The sequence below is a fragment of the Camelina sativa genome, chromosome 11 (genome assembly GCF_030686135.1).
Source record: "Camelina sativa cultivar CO46 ecotype springtype chromosome 11, ASM3068613v1".
Taxonomy (NCBI): Eukaryota; Viridiplantae; Streptophyta; class Magnoliopsida; order Brassicales; family Brassicaceae; genus Camelina; species Camelina sativa.
In genome coordinates, this window is record NC_141890.1 from 9,968,374 (window position 1) to 9,983,376 (window position 15,003).

The following is a 15,003-nucleotide window of genomic DNA, read 5'->3' on the forward strand; positions in this document are numbered from 1 at the left end:
AAAGTAAGTCAAACCTCTACAAATCATATAAATTACAGACTAACCCAACTCATATGAAAATATTGTTGCCAAAGAAGTAGTATTAGTATCGATCACAGTTATGACGAAAATTGTAAAAAATGTAAAGAAGTAGTATTAGTAGTGTTCCAATATGTGGTGATAAATATTTATTTAAAACGAATTATGTTTTATTATATAGTAAAAGATATTTTAGGCAATACTTAGAATTAGAAATGCATCTTATAATAGTTGAACATATATCTATAATACATATATTAAAAATATGTAGTTATGCATGGAGTTACTATTTCACATTAAATAATTTGCTAACATATTCATATATCTTTTCTTATGACTGAAATAATTTGTTTTAAAGTCAAATGTCAAAAGTTACTTAAATTAAATTGATGAAAGTGCAAACTTGGTTCCTATTGATCGAGGATTAGATTTCAAATACTTTTGGTTCCAATTAACTCAGATATATAGCTTAATCTAGATTCAAATTATGCTTTACTATATTTATTTAATTCAGATATACATCAAGGAGTGAAGACAACTTTAAAAAATCTTTAACCACATGGTGGTGGGCTAGTGGTTCCCATTTGGTTGGAAGAGTTGCCCTGTTGGTTCAGGCCATTGATCAATTCTCTCCAGATGCGGAATTGCTACTTATTTACTATGTGGCCACATGGATATGGGCTCTTGCTTACGGCCCATTTGAATACCCGGAGAAAGGGTCTATCCGTGGGCTGCATCTCCCCCAGAGATTAGTTTCGGACTCTTCCATAGGCCTGAAGATTTACCCTGAGTTATCAAAAAAAAAAAAAAACTTTAAAAAATCTCACTTCTTCCACCATACTTTATATTATGTCCTTTTGCTCAGTTATCATTACAATATTTTGATACCCTTAGCTACCAATCCAAAATTAGGTACTTACCGAATACAACTAAAGCATTTGTTCTTAATTATTCATTAAAATAAGCGAGTTACGAGACTGCATTTTTGGGAACTTATCAAATGGTTTTGGGAAGTTGTTGAAAAAATGACCAACGAAGAAAGGTGAAGATTGCTTTTCTTTTGGACAGCTGTGACCTACTTGCCTAGGAACGGTTTCCAAGGCTTATCATAATCACTGACTATTCGGAAGACAACCAAGAGTGCAGTGCATCTCCCGAAATCGAGTACTTGCTCGTACCGCTTGACTTTACCGAGGTACCCCACCTATGAAATCACAAGACATAAGGTTCTCTACGTTGTTGATAAAAACATGAGCAATAGTTTTGGTCGACTTTAGGGGTTCATTAGGTGATATGAATCCTTACACGTCCACATACATATCATGGTACAAGTGTAGAAAGGATAGAGAAACAGACGTCTCGTTTTCATATATACTCTGTTAGTTCTTGAGTACATTAGACATTTCATGTCTTTCTACAAAACATAAGAAAACTAAAACCTTTATGCCATTGTATCCTTCTTCTGTTTTCCGCTTCTGAGATTGTAAATTTTGTTATGTTTGCCACTATATAATGACATATAAAAGACAATGCTATCTATATATATATATATATATATATTTGGAAAATCTGAATAAATAAACTCGAAAATACACAAAGAAAATGTAACATGTAATTTGAGGAAATGCACCATGTGATATTTCTTTTTACAAATTGATTATACATACTGTATAAAGGATAAATGCACCATGTGATAATATCTCTAAAGTCTCCCTTATAAATGCACATATGTTTTCGTAAGAGCTCTGATTTGAACTCCTAAAACCTTTTGATGATATATATTCCTCAAAACTGTTATTAAGAGATAAGATGCTCTAACCAAACTAACAAGATGAAGAGGAAGGAAGAGGAGCATCAGTTAAACCATAACAGAGGAGCATCAAATGTGGCAACGCTTCTTGTGCTGCGGCTATGATTGAAACGAATTTATGTCTATGCTAGTGGTTGCACTCAATCTTCTCTCGCCTATCAGCAGCTTGTTGAGCTGGCTTGTTACGCGAATAATGACTCAGACTAGCTGCAACCATAACTCGAAAGAAGAATCTGATCTCTCTCTTGCAACCATGTTTCAAACTAAGATTTCCTAAACCGATCAATGCTCAGACTATGCAAAGTATCCTCATGTGCGTACTAACACTTTAAAAGGGTTAGATCAATCTGAGTTTTCATCTGTGTCGATCACACTCAAATCAGAGGGCCTAGTTAAGATGATAGGAGCGAGTGCAAAGCTGTACAAGAATCAGCCGCGTCCAGATTTGTGTGACATCACCATTCTATATGTTTGATAGCACACACTCAGATGCTTGAAGCTCAAAGTTTTGTATAAAATGTCCTATGAGGAAAACAAGAACTTCATATGGATATGTATGAGTCCACACAAGTAAAGTATTGGAGCCCAAAAGTAATGAATAGATACGAGAAAAAAAAAAAAGAACCGCCAAATGATGCAAGAACGAGAAGGTAATACTATAGTTACCTTTGATGCATCGAAACCAAGTCCACCCATTTGCATCATCTGTCGAGTGTGTGTCATCAATTGCTGGATAAGAAACAGAACACTTACAGTGACTAAAGTAGATTCACCCAGAAGATGGGAAAGCTTAAAGTCAAAGCTTTAAGGAAGATGTTGTGAGTGAATTAGTAGTATATGAACACTAATTACCATTTTCATCTCCAAGAATGAGACATGGAAGAACATCCCATGAAACAAGAGGTGTAAATAGAACCCGCATAAAACTATCATGTGCTGTTCTTGAAAGTTACAAACATTCCCAAATAAGAAACTGAGAAACACAAAAGGGCAAAAATCACAGAAACCAAACCTCATTGCTGAAGTAGAATCTCCGAGCTCGGAACGATTTAGGAGGGATAAAATTAGCAGTCCTAGCCCTAATAACAACTTGTCTGGTCAAGAGAAGAAACTTACAATCAGCAAATCGTGACTAACCAAATTGGACCAATATAAACCAAACTTAAACCGCAGAAATCAAATACGATAGAAATTAAGACCGTTCTTAACCGAAATTAATTCGGTTCGGATCAGTTTACACCCATCCGAATCAATCGAAACCCGAGAACTTGACCCGAATTATGAACACACAGTCAGTCACATACTCTCGAAAGTAGTCGAAAAAATCATTTCGCTAAAATCATCCTCTGTCAAATCTCTCCGGCGAACAAAAATGGCGGAGTGTCCGATGGATATCATCAACGATTTGTTCCTCCGTCTCGCAGCAACTACGCTAGTACGGTGTCGCGCCCTCTCGAAGCCATGCCTCTCTCTGATCGACAGTCTAGACTTCGTCTCGTCTAACCTCAGAAGATGCAGAAGAGTAATAAAAGGTGACCCAGTGGTTTCTTACTCGCTTTGTTTCCTTGATAGAATTGTAGAAATCGATAATAAAGGGAAATCTGAGTCTTAGGTATCTTCATTCTTTTATATGTTAGGGTTTCAACTTTCAAATGGTTATGTTTCAATCTTAAGGGAGGTTTTCTGTCCAAGGGATTCAAGCTGAAGTTGTGAACAAAGCAGGGGAAACCTCTGAGCTCAAACATTAGATCAAGGTAAGTGTAATGAATCTAATGATATGAGTATTTTCGTCGAGTTAGTATTTTATCTCTTTAGGCCTCATCTTCTTTTCTTTTAGATGTGAGATTTCCAATCTTATCATAGATACATTATTTGAAGTCTTAGGAGGTGGAACTTGTGTCAACGTCGTAGTTTAGCACAAACAATTTAGTAGCTTCATCTAAAATCTGACTATTTTCAAGTGTAAGTGTAATGAATCTAAAGAGCTTGAGTATATCCCTCAAGTTGGCACCTGAATCTAAAAGCTTCATCTGAAATCTGACTTTTTCAGGTGTTCGAGTTTAAAATCTGACTATCTTGATCTGTGTTTGATTTTCAGGTGCAGTAGCAGTAGCAGTCCCAGGGGGCAGGGGGAAAGGAAATGGCAAAATCCTAAACCCATGTGAGGTCTTAGTTAGTACTCATTAGCTTAACCTATGTACGTAGTAGGTCGTAAGAGAAGATAGTGTTCTTCTATATATAAGTGACTGGAATCTAAATATGTAAACTCTTTTCAGTTTGGTCCGTTGCAATTAGATTTCGACTTAAACACTTAAATCTCAATCAAAAGTAATACTCGTTGCAAATATTGAAACTGAAGAGGATTTACTAGAGCATAGTAAATCGTGGATAAACAAAACACATCTACGTGACTAAAGAAGAAGATAATGATCGAAGTCGGAAGCTCAGAGCTTTTGAGGAAGATAGTGTGGATATATTAGAACACTTAGTCAGTCACTTATCATTCTCATCTCCAAGAATGAGACTGGATTAAGCCTCTGAATCCAACTAAGTTTAAGAAGTACCTATTGGACCAACGATGTAAAACAACAAGAGATGTAAAACGATTTAACCAAATTGGACCAACGTAACCGAACTTAACCGAAATAATTGAATTAGACAGAAACAACCGACAACAAAGATCGTTTCGAGGCCTTCGGGCCTCTATTTTCACCGACCCGAATCAACGAGGAGCCGAATCATGTTTCTATATATACCTTTTTTTTCTTTTTTCGTGGGTAAAGATTTTCTAAACATTGTCAAATCCTTGAAAACTCTAAAAGTTCTTCCTCTGAGATTATTGAGAACATTGTCAAATCCTTGAAAACCCTAAGTTCTTCCTTTGACCTTAACGAAGATGACGGAAGAGGCAGTGGATTCTAGAGCGTATCCGTTAGCAGATGGTGAGCTTTCGATAACAATACTGGATCTTGTTCAACAAGCTACCAACTACAAGAAGCTCAAGAAGGGTGCTAACGAAGCTACCAAGACATTGAACCGTGGGATGTCTGAGTTCGTTGTTATGGCTGCTGATGCTGATCCCTTCGAGATTCTTGTTCATCTTCCTTTGCTTGCCGAACATAAGGTTACGATCTCTTTCTCTCTATCTCTATGATTTGAAAACTGTCTTTTACGTTAAAGAGCTGCTTGATGCATCCCCTATAGAGATATATGCTAGTGTTTGTCAGATTTTTGATGATTGTGTTAGGTATCTCAAGATCTTTAACGCATTAAGAAGCCAGTCTGTTTTGCTTTCTTGCAGTTTTGTTTCTCTGTTGAGTTCATGACATGAAAGTTTCTTTGTTTAGTTAAGCTTGTTCCTCAACTGAGTCATAGTATCTATTTAGTTATTGGGGTATGCTTCGAATTTACTCTTGAGGAAAATATGATTTGTTAATAGCTATAGTTTTATCCTAGTTGATGTTTAAAAGCGTAACTTCGAGTTCACTCTTGAGAAAGACATCCATCATAGCTATATATAGTTTTATCCTATTTGAAAAACCTGCATTATTATATATACATGACATCATTATGTGATCTCACTTTGAACTAACCCTTATATCTCGTTCCATCTGAATGCAGAATGTGCCATATGTGTTTGTACCTTCGAAAGAAGCATTGGGAAGAGCATGTGGAGTAACGAAACCTGTGATAGCTTGTTCAGTATTATCGAACGGCATAAGCCAGTTGAAATCTCAGATTCAGGATCTCAAGGATGCTATAGAGAAGCTTATGATCTAAGGATTTCGTGCTCGGTATGAAGAGTCTGTCTATAAGGAATTCGGAATGGCTCTGACTGAAGTTAGTTTGTGCAGTTTACCTATTTCAAGATTGTTTTGTGAGCGGTTTTTATATATCTACTTGGTTAACTAATGCATATTATGTGGAACATCACTAATTTGTGGAATTGAGTTTCTTAGATTTAGATTTGTTTTTGTCCTTGGTTTGTGTTGAAATATCATGCCAGGTTGAAGAAATCGAATCTGATGAAGTGCTTTGTATGGTCCATTAACCCTTTAACATGGATTAAAAAGATTCTAACCTTCAAAATTTGATCATTTGTTGCATTCTTTATTATCACTTTGCTTTATCCAAAAACATTCACTGATTCCTTTCTTCCCCTCCATACTTTGCTTATTTTAGATAAATGAAATCTTTCTTATTCACAAAACTTTTATAAAGTATTGTAATCAGCAAAACCAATCCATTTTACAAGAAATGGCATCATCATATATGTCTATGACACAAACTATGGTTTCGTCTAAACTATGTTCAAAGATAAATAGCTTTAGCTCAAGCTTAATTCACACGAAGAAATATCACGTGTTATCAACAACTCACAAGGATACTATCAATCTGTTTTTTCATCTTGATCGATCCCACCCATATCGAAGCACTTTGAAGCATTACACAAGGGTAAAAAAATTAGAATCAGAATGGGAAGAGAACGAAGATAAAGAGAAATCAGATTGGAAAGAGAACAAAGATGAAGAGAAAGACGACAAGAAGGAAGACCATCGGGTGGAGGAGACAGTTCTAAAACTGTACAGCAATATCAAGGACCGAAACATCAAGGAGGAAGGCTATCGGGCGGAAGAGACAGTTCTAAAACTATACACAGATATCAAGGACCGAAACATCGATGGCATTTCACAAGTTATTGCAGATGAATGCCAATGCTTTTCCAATGTTTTATCGAAGCATCGACTCTTACAAGGCAAGAAGGTAAAGCATGTTCTTAATAAGCTTTTCTTTTAGATATCATCTTTGCTTTTGACATCTAAGTTAGATGGTCTTTTATATACAGCAAGTTATGGCTTTCTTCTACTGGTTGATCATGGAGCTGGGGAAAGATATCAAGATTATTGTTAGACCAACGTCCAAAGATGGCATGACCGTTGGTGTCCAATGGCAATTCGGTTAGTCTCCTCGTCCCAAAATCCTAATCCGGTTAATCCTAATTCCATCCTATTCGGCTTTAACCATATAGGATGATCAACCAAGAACTCTTAAGAGACCATTCTAATCATAGATACATTATCTGATGTCTTACAAGACCAAATGCCATTGAAATGATTGTTCTCACAACAGTTTACCTGTAATGCGCAGAATGTGAGAAGTCACACATCCAATTGGGGAAGGGATTCAGTTTCCACAGTTGCCATATGTACCAAGGAAAGCTGTTGATTAAGTCAGTACTCCTTCCCGTCTAAACTCAGTTTTCACACCGATTATAACCCGTGATCATGACCATCGTTTAAACCAAAAACAATGCAGGAATGTAGAGATGTTCATGGAGCCAATGTTTCACATAGAGCCTCTAAGACTAGTGAGCCTAAAAACTATAACCTCTCACATCGTTTTCACAAGATTTATGTGAGTCACTTACTAATTGTGGTTTATCATTTTTCTTCTGACGCAGAGAACTATGGCGTTTGCAGTGAGCTTAGCTGAGAAGATAGTCACTTTCTTAAGACCTGGAGAAAATACAAGGAGACAGGCCATGACATTCCTGCTACTTGCTCTTCTGCTGCTTGCTGCAGCCGCTTTCTACTTCACACGACTGAGACTCTGATACATACACAGCAAATAACATGGAGCAGGAAATAACACCACAGAAAATAAGACTTTCTCTATGAGTAAGGACTAAAGGATGCAAATATTTCCAACTGGGAAAAACATAGTTAAACACATTGAGTTTTTTTTTTTTTTTTCCTAAGACATTCATGGGTGAATGGCGTTAAATACAAAACATCTGCGCCATTGCCCTTACACTAGAGTTTCAGTAATAGAAAATCACAGATTTCCTAAATACTGTAAAATATTACATACAATATCAAACCTAACCATGTTGATACACAACCAACTAAAACAAAGAACCCAACGGAAGATGCAAAATAGCATTAAAGGAAGTTAAAAGTGAAAAGGTTCTTTTCTTCCCTATCAGAGTACTACACCCAGGAGTCATAAGTAGGTTCCCTAGATACACCTGCAAGAGAAGTTGTGATACAGAAGTCAGTTGCCGTTCTTGGACAATGCTGATATATAAATATCATAATCTGTGAAATCAAATCCCACTTACACTAGTAGTTCCTAGTTTAATTAAGTCAGACCAGAAGGTATCACGACTGCTTGTACATGTGGCGCCTCAGCATCTCATTTATCCCCACAGCTGAAATGCTGTCACATCCAAGAAGATCACGAAGCTTTTCATCACACTGAATGGCCATTGGATTTACTGGGTCCTGCAAAAGAATCAAGCAGCATAAACAATTCTTAGTTTTCTTGTTTATGGCCACTTAAAAAGCTCTTACAAATATGGCAAATGTGAAAACTTATACTGTACATTAATATTATAGAGTAATCAATCCCACATAACAAGCATTTGTAGCAGCAAAGTGGAAACTTTTGGAAAGCAATAAAGGAGCAACCGAAGTATTTCAACACCCACAAGGATCTTCAGTAAAATACTCACCTCTAAATTGTTGAGTTTGATGTATTCCCAAACACGACGAATGATCTCTTCGTCTGTCATCTCTGTCTCACCAGTGCCAAAGAACTTAGAAAGTGACTCCGATAATGTAATAGTTGAGCTAACAGGAGCTGAACTAACAGGTGTTAGCTCTGTAGTCTCAGTCTTTGTCTCCACCTCAGCTTTTGCCCGTTTTGCTTGACCAGAGTCCTCTGCCAAAAGTGATTTCAAACAGTCAGTAACATTGAACTAACCAAGAACACTTGAGAGTTCAGCAAAAACGCTTGTAATGAAACATTACTTGATGGATCAAGCGGGAGAATATGCTTAGCAAGCAACTTATTCATTTTGAACATGTCAGTGCAGTCAGTCTCAAAAACCACACGCAATGCATCATCACAGATGATCTTCCGCTTGTTACTCGGGTCTTGGAGGTTGTTCTTCCTTATATAAGCCCACAATTGCCTCACAATCTGAAACCAAAAAGACAAATATTGCAAACATAAAATAAAACAACAACCCAATTGCTTAATACACAATTGAAATGACTCATTGACATAAACGTAAAAGGAAGACAGTGACAACAAACCTCAGTTCTGGGAAGAGCAGGTTCACCAACAACGACTTGAAGTTCTGGAGAAACCCTACAGACTTTGTTTAGCCCTCCAGGACCACCCTTTCTTTTAGTTCCAGCTGGAGCACTGCAACGGACAACATTGAGGAAAAAGTTCACAAACCCAACATTGATAAATCGGTGAATAAGACAGAATTATGTGAGAAAAGTTTCAATCTTGTGTCAAGCATTAATAAACAACCACTACATCAGAACAGTGTGTGAATCAAAGATGTGCTAAATATATCAGAGGATGATAATTCTAAACTTGGGCATGTAAACCTAAAAAACCAATAAAGGAACAAAATTGACCTAAGATTTAGACATTCCTAAAAAGGAAAACCATGTTTATCAATAAAAGTAACAAAAGCCCTCAAATTAACGAAACCGAACCCTAAAATAAATAAAAACGGACCTTTCTTTTGGAGAAGCATTAGCGCCTTGTGAAAGCAGCACAGAGGATTGTTGTTGTCGCGGAGACTGCTGCTGATGCTGCGGCTGCATAAAAGCCGGATACAGCTGCCGGAAATTTAGGTCATAAGAGTGATAAGGAGGCTGGAGCGCGAAATGTGGAGGATACTGCTGGGCTTGAGAAACAGAGAATTGAGACGGATGCTGAAGCGTGAAATGCCCTTTCGCCACCACCGGAACATTAACACCGGAGTGCACATTCTGATGCTGATGCTGATGATGAAGATGCTGTGAAGACGGCGGCGGAGGAGGCTGAGATTGTACGACTGAAGCGGATGCGGAAGCGGCTGAAGGGTTATTATTAGGGTGAGAACGGAGGAGGATATTGATCTGATCTCTGATAAAAGTCGTCTTCTCCGTAAGGTCTAACCCTAACTTAGCTTCAAGCTGCTGAACAACACTGCTTAACGATGTGAGAGAGCTTGGGTCAGATTGCCTTAGCAAAGTCTCGACTCCTTTCGCTAGATCCTGGTCCGACACCATTGAAAACGATTCAGAAATCAAAGCTTTTTTTTTTTTTTACATATACCCCACAAGAAAAAATGGCAACAAAGGAAAAAAACAAAATAACTCTCTCTGTTTCTTTCTCTCTCTCTCTCTCTTATCCTCTTCCTTTAGTTTGCTTATTTCTCTCTCTCTCTCTCTTTGTCTCTTTCTCTCTCTTCTTCTTCTTCGTCTCTGTCTCTCTCTCTGTCTTTATAAATCTGATGAGAATGACGAATATGCCCTTGGTTAGATTTATCCGATTGATGACAAATGTCGATGTTACCCTCATGAGTCATGCTATCTTTGGCTTATTGGTGGAGGGTGTTGTCGTCTTTTAGCAAGTCTGTTCGCTTTTTACTTCTTCGCCAGCTGGTGTTACTCGATTCAAATGTCGAATTTGTCCTTGGAGATATTGACGCGTTTACTGGTTTGTTTCGAGAAGATTGAGGGTATTAATGGAAATTTCATCAGTGAATTTTAGATACTGACAAAAATAATATAATGAGAAAACCTCCTCATTATTGGGCTTAAACAATACGGCCCAATAAGAAATGTTCTCGGCCTTAGAAGCGAGTGAGTGAATCTTCTTGCTTGAGTCGGCTCTTTGAAGTTTGAAGGTTTTAGGTTGTAACGAGAGAGATTTTCGAATTTTCTCGGGAAAATTGGGTATGAGAGATTTGTTCTAGTAGATTCTACTGATTTGAAGTATCTAGGGCGTTTAAGTTTTGAAGAATCGGTGTTTTTTTTTTAGTCTAGTTGAGGATCTTTGTGAATCGCTGGGATTTTGTGGAGTTCTAGGGTTTTTTTGGAAGCAAGTTGTTGTGTAGGATGAAAAGTGAGAGAGAAGTTAAGAATGGTGTTTCTGAGGAAGAGAGAGAGGTGAAGAGGAAGAGGTCTGATTCGCCACCTCCACCACTGGGTTTTAATAACCCTCTTTTGCCGTTGGCTAATGCTTACGATGACGACGATGAGGATGAGGAGAACGAGCAGAAGAAATCTCAAACTCGTGGAGTTGTGAAAGGAGAAGGGAACGGTAACAAAGCTCAAGAAGAGGAAGTCGATGACGACGAAGATGATGATGCCTTTAAGGGGAGAAGAAAGCGTTCACGCAATGTTGAAGTTCGTCGTGATTGTCCTTATCTTGATACTGTTAATCGTCAGGTAATGATCTTGATTTCTAAATCTTTGATTGATGTTTTGGGATGAGTGTTCTAAAAACCCATTTCTTTATGTTGGATTTTCTCAGGTGTTGGATTTTGATTTCGAGAGGTTTTGTTCTGTGTCCTTGTCAAATTTGAATGTGTATGCTTGTCTCGTCTGCGGTAAGTATTTCCAAGGGAGGAGCCAGAAGTCTCATGCTTACACGCACAGTTTGGAAGCAGACCACCATGTTTACATCAATCTTCTGACGGAGAAGGTTTACTGTCTTCCTGATGGTTACGAGATCAATGACCCTTCTTTGGATGACATTCGCCATGTTTTAAACCCAAGGTATATTAGATATTTTGACTAGTACTTCCTTACTGCATTGTATTTGTGTGCAATCCTTTTCTTCGAACTGTATCTAACTCCATATTGATTTGCGAACATGTGTGGCTTAGCACGTAGTTGACAACAAAAGTATTGTTTTCACTAATATCTCAATCAATTTCTTCTTGCTAGTTGTCTGTATCATCTGCCTACATTTGTTTTTTGTGATAGCTTGAACCTATAACTCTTCTTTCATGCTTTTTCAAATTGTTTTTCAGTTCCTTTTTATGAAGGCTTCGGTGCTATCCATTTACAGGTTTAGTAGGGCTCAAGTAGAAGAGCTCGACAAGAATAGGCAGTGGTCTAGGGCTCTTGATGGCTCTGACTATCTTCCGGGAATGGTAATCTTCTCTCTCTCTCTCTCTCTCTCTCTGGCTACAGTTTTGAGTAAGTTTGTTTCCTAACTGGACTTCAATCTTGTAAATGTATAGGTGGGATTGAACAACATACAAAAGACGGAGTTTGTGAATGTTACAATCCAATCGTTGATGAGAGTTACTCCTTTAAGGAACTTCTTCCTCATTCCTGAGAATTATCAGCATTGCAAGTCTCCTCTTGTTCACCGTTTTGGAGAACTCACTCGGAAGATTTGGCATGCTCGAAACTTTAAAGGACAGGTCTGACTCAATTTATGCCTCTCATTTTTCTAGTTTTTTCCATGGCCCCTCTGCGATTCAAGTTTTCATTTCGCTTTGTTAATTTAAGTTTCCTTGTGTAATAGGTGAGTCCACATGAATTCTTGCAAGCTGTCATGAAGGCCAGCAAGAAACGATTTAGGATAGGCCAACAGTCAGATCCAGTTGAGTTTATGTCGTGGCTCCTCAACACTTTGCACATGGATCTTAGGCCTTCAAAGGACGCCAGCAGTATCATCCACCAGTGCTTCCAGGTATGTGTCTGTCCTTCGACATTTCAACTTAATGACGTTTGACATAATTGCTTCCAAAAGGCTGCATGTTGATGTAACCTGCCAACCATTACAGGGTGAGTTGGAGGTTGTGAAAGAGTATCAAGGCAATGAAAACAAAGAAAGCTCCAGGATGCCTTTTCTGATGCTTGGGCTAGATTTGCCACCGCCTCCTCTTTTCAAAGATGTCATGGAGAAAAACATAATTCCGCAGGTATACATCTCTTGTCTTAGATTTTGCAGTTATGGCTTGTATAAAGCTTAGAAAGCATGTTATTATGTCCCATATACAAAGTGCATTCCAGAAAGGGGAACATTATTATGAATTAGCCAATTAGCTATGTGAAGTGCAATGCTAGAAAACTATTAATTCTCAACATAATACGTAATAATGTCCCATTCTGCTGAAAATGGCTTTTTAACTGTCCTTGTGTAAACTGTCTTTTTGTCCATTTTATGACTTAGGAAGGGAAGAATTCTCTGAGTCCTTTCAGGTTTAGGCCTTGAGTAGCCATTAGTTTGTAAAGTGAGATAGTAGAAGCTAATTTCTTTGATGTTTGGGTCAGGTTGCTCTATTCGATTTATTGAAGAAGTTTGATGGAGAAACTGTGACAGAGGTGGTTCGCCCAAAGCTAGCCAGAATGAGATATCGTATAACCAGATCGCCTCCTTACTTGATGTTCCATATGGTTCGGTTCAAGAAGAATAACTTTTTCAAGGAGAAGAACCCTACCCTGGGTAAGTCTCAATTTGGACCTTGTGTGATATTGTTTTACAAACTAATGCCTGGTTAATTTGACCCAATTTTTATAAATGCCACAGTTAACTTCCCAGTGAAGGACATGGAGCTGAGGGATTACATACCATCATTGCCTACAGCCCCTGAAGGCGAGAAGGTGTGTTCAAAGTATAATCTAATCGCTAACATTGTACATGATGGTAAGCCTGAGGATGGGTACTTCAGAGTCTTTGTGCAGAGGAAGTCACAAGAACTATGGTAAGCTCTCTCGTCTCATTCATTAACATAGAGATTTGGTATTTTCTTATAACTTCCTTGAAATAGGGATGGCAAAAGTTCAAAATGACCTTTATTTTAGCATATCACAGTGGAACACATAGTGACAGGTTTATGGTAGTAGCTAGATCTGTGGATGAAACTGACATAAATACATTTGCGGGATATTGTCCATTTCAGGTACGAGATGCAGGATTTGCATGTTGCAGAGACACTTTCCCAAATGGTAGAACTATCGGAAGCATACATGCAGATATATGAGCAGCAGGAGAAATAGAGCACTGGAAACCAACTCATTCACTTTAAGACTAAGTTTCCATAGATTTCTTGGATTGAAGAGTGAGATTAGAGACTTGTATCTCAGCTTTTTTTTTTGGATGGAAAAATCTTGAACCTCTTTAATTCTGTATTTGCAACAGTCAAAAGGCTAAGAGAACTTGTAGTAGCTATTTGGAAATATCATATTGAAAAACCCAGAGGAAAAAAACACATTGTTGAGAAAAAGAAAAGGGGTTTCCATCTCCAAAAAACACACAAAAGTTCTCTTAGGGTTGTTGAAGAAAATGAAAGAGGATGAAGGATTGCTGAGCCAATCCTACAAAGAATGTGAAGACTTCGCTTCTTGCGGCTAAGAAAAGGTTGAATGAGTCTGATGGAATGAAAGTGGATGATTCAACTGAGCTTTTGGTGAGTGTCTCACTCACTTATACTATACGCTAGATCAAACTTTACAATTGTTGTGGCTTTTGTTAGCATAAGAGAAAAACGTCAATGAAGGAAAAGAGATAAGAATCTCTGGTCCCAAAACCAATAGACATAAGAAAGGTGTTATAAGGACGGAAACAACTTCAACAACTGCATCATCAGCAAACCGGTAACAGAAGATGAGATCCGTGCTGCACTATTGGAAACAGGACGAGGACCAGCTACAACCAAAGAACTTTTATTCTATGTTCAGGAAAAGAATTGTCACCAAAGAAGTAAGTAGTAGTGTCTCTTAGTTGTCATCACATCTTAAGTAGGCCCTGCTATAATATAATCTAACATCATATTAACAAGTGTTATGGAGATTAATTCTCGTTATGCTAATCTAGTTTTATCCAAGACAAAAGATACATATGATCTTGATGTTATGCTAATAAAGAAGAGTTCTTGTCCTTGTTTTATTTTTTTTTTATGTAGGAAAGCATTTGCCAGTATTGTGAAGAAGATAGCAGATGTTCACAAGAACTTTGGATCCCAAAACTGCGCGTCCTTTTGAAATGGAAACGAGTCTCTCTGTAGGAACACGAGAAACCAAAAAATAAAGAGGATGATTTTGTTTTAATAATCCGCCTAAGTTTAACGCTTCTTGTTTGTAAATGTGTGCTTAAAATAAATTTTTAAAAAGAGAAGAATCTTTAGTTTAAAAGAAACAAGTAAAGAATCTGATTCATTATTTTTCCTCTTCTGGTTTAAACAAAATATATATTTTCCAATTTTTTCCAAAATACTAATTCTCTAATTATTATGACTGGTTCTGAATTATCAAAATCTATTAATTTCTACTGATAAACCAGTAAAAAGAGTTCGTATTTTCGTAATATTCCCAATCTTACATTTTTTATTTTATTTTTAAGTAATTATCACACCAGGTTGTAGA

At 37.5% G+C, this 15,003-nt stretch overlaps 4 protein-coding genes and 1 long non-coding RNA gene across 8 annotated transcripts; 4 read left to right on the plus strand and 1 right to left on the minus strand.

Annotated features, from left to right (window-relative positions):
* Window positions 1–3,119: 3,119 nt before the first annotated feature.
* Window positions 3,120–4,144, plus strand: LOC104722798 (uncharacterized). The gene is made up of 3 exons (XR_757251.3): window positions 3,120–3,360; window positions 3,466–3,582; window positions 3,927–4,144. It is a non-coding gene; the product is annotated as an uncharacterized LOC104722798 (long non-coding RNA).
* Window positions 4,145–4,602: 458 nt separating this feature from the next.
* LOC104722799 (uncharacterized) lies at window positions 4,603–5,844 on the plus strand. Its single transcript, XM_010441034.3, has 2 exons — window positions 4,603–4,952; window positions 5,450–5,844. Exons 1-2 carry the CDS (start codon window positions 4,725–4,727, stop codon window positions 5,606–5,608), a joined length of 387 nt encoding a protein of 128 aa, XP_010439336.1. The 5' UTR covers window positions 4,603–4,724; the 3' UTR covers window positions 5,609–5,844.
* A 205-nt stretch (window positions 5,845–6,049) lies between these two features.
* Window positions 6,050–7,679, plus strand: LOC104722800 (uncharacterized). Its single transcript, XM_010441035.2, has 5 exons — window positions 6,050–6,592; window positions 6,675–6,786; window positions 6,977–7,058; window positions 7,145–7,196; window positions 7,290–7,679. Exons 1-5 carry the CDS (start codon window positions 6,086–6,088, stop codon window positions 7,440–7,442), a joined length of 906 nt encoding a protein of 301 aa, XP_010439337.1. The 5' UTR covers window positions 6,050–6,085; the 3' UTR covers window positions 7,443–7,679.
* Window positions 7,508–10,095, minus strand: LOC104722801 (uncharacterized). The gene is made up of 6 exons (XM_010441036.3): window positions 9,368–10,095; window positions 8,929–9,040; window positions 8,641–8,812; window positions 8,343–8,551; window positions 7,950–8,112; window positions 7,508–7,856 (listed from the first exon to the last, which is right to left on the minus strand). Exons 1-5 carry the CDS (start codon window positions 9,904–9,906, stop codon window positions 7,990–7,992), a joined length of 1,155 nt encoding a protein of 384 aa, XP_010439338.2. The 5' UTR covers window positions 9,907–10,095; the 3' UTR covers window positions 7,508–7,856; window positions 7,950–7,989.
* On the plus strand, window positions 9,375–13,870 carry LOC104722802 (uncharacterized). Of its 4 annotated transcripts, none has more exons than XR_015571549.1 (10): window positions 10,106–11,070; window positions 11,156–11,400; window positions 11,658–11,780; window positions 11,871–12,056; window positions 12,161–12,328; window positions 12,423–12,560; window positions 12,913–13,084; window positions 13,169–13,343; window positions 13,542–13,700; window positions 13,781–13,870. XR_015571549.1 is itself a non-coding variant. In XM_019231443.2 (9 exons), the coding sequence occupies exons 1-9, from the start codon at window positions 10,738–10,740 to the stop codon at window positions 13,636–13,638; spliced, it is 1,599 nt and encodes a 532-aa protein (XP_019086988.1). In that variant the 5' UTR covers window positions 9,375–10,737; the 3' UTR covers window positions 13,639–13,870. The 4 variants fall into 4 exon arrangements, 2 of the variants coding, with proteins under 2 accessions (XP_019086988.1, XP_019086989.1); XR_015571548.1 differs by having other exon boundaries at window positions 11,696–11,780; XM_019231443.2 differs by having other exon boundaries at window positions 9,375–11,070; window positions 11,696–11,780; window positions 13,542–13,870.
* The last annotated feature ends 1,133 nt before the right edge of the window (window positions 13,871–15,003 follow it).

Bases quoted from the DNA above. Each gene is read 5' to 3' on its own strand.
- LOC104722802 (XM_019231443.2), top strand. From the start codon at position 10,738: ATGAAAAGTGAGAGAGAAGTTAAGAATGGTGTTTCTGAGGAAGAGAGA. The intron at 11,781-11,870 runs GTAATCTTCTCT...GTAAATGTATAG, and splicing joins CTGACTATCTTCCGGGAATG to GTGGGATTGAACAACATACA. The intron at 13,085-13,168 runs GTAAGTCTCAAT...TAAATGCCACAG, and splicing joins GGAGAAGAACCCTACCCTGG to TTAACTTCCCAGTGAAGGAC.
- LOC104722799 (XM_010441034.3), top strand. From the start codon at position 4,725: ATGACGGAAGAGGCAGTGGATTCTAGAGCGTATCCGTTAGCAGATGGT. The intron at 4,953-5,449 runs GTTACGATCTCT...ATCTGAATGCAG, and splicing joins CTTTGCTTGCCGAACATAAG to AATGTGCCATATGTGTTTGT.
- LOC104722801 (XM_010441036.3), bottom strand. From the start codon at position 9,906: ATGGTGTCGGACCAGGATCTAGCGAAAGGAGTCGAGACTTTGCTAAGG. The intron at 9,041-9,367 runs GTCCGTTTTTAT...TGTCCGTTGCAG, and splicing joins AATGCTTCTCCAAAAGAAAG to TGCTCCAGCTGGAACTAAAA. The intron at 8,813-8,928 runs GTTTGTTGTCAC...TTTTGGTTTCAG, and splicing joins CTGCTCTTCCCAGAACTGAG to ATTGTGAGGCAATTGTGGGC.
- LOC104722800 (XM_010441035.2), top strand. From the start codon at position 6,086: ATGGCATCATCATATATGTCTATGACACAAACTATGGTTTCGTCTAAA. The intron at 6,593-6,674 runs GTAAAGCATGTT...TTTTATATACAG, and splicing joins GACTCTTACAAGGCAAGAAG to CAAGTTATGGCTTTCTTCTA. The intron at 6,787-6,976 runs GTTAGTCTCCTC...TGTAATGCGCAG, and splicing joins TGGTGTCCAATGGCAATTCG to AATGTGAGAAGTCACACATC.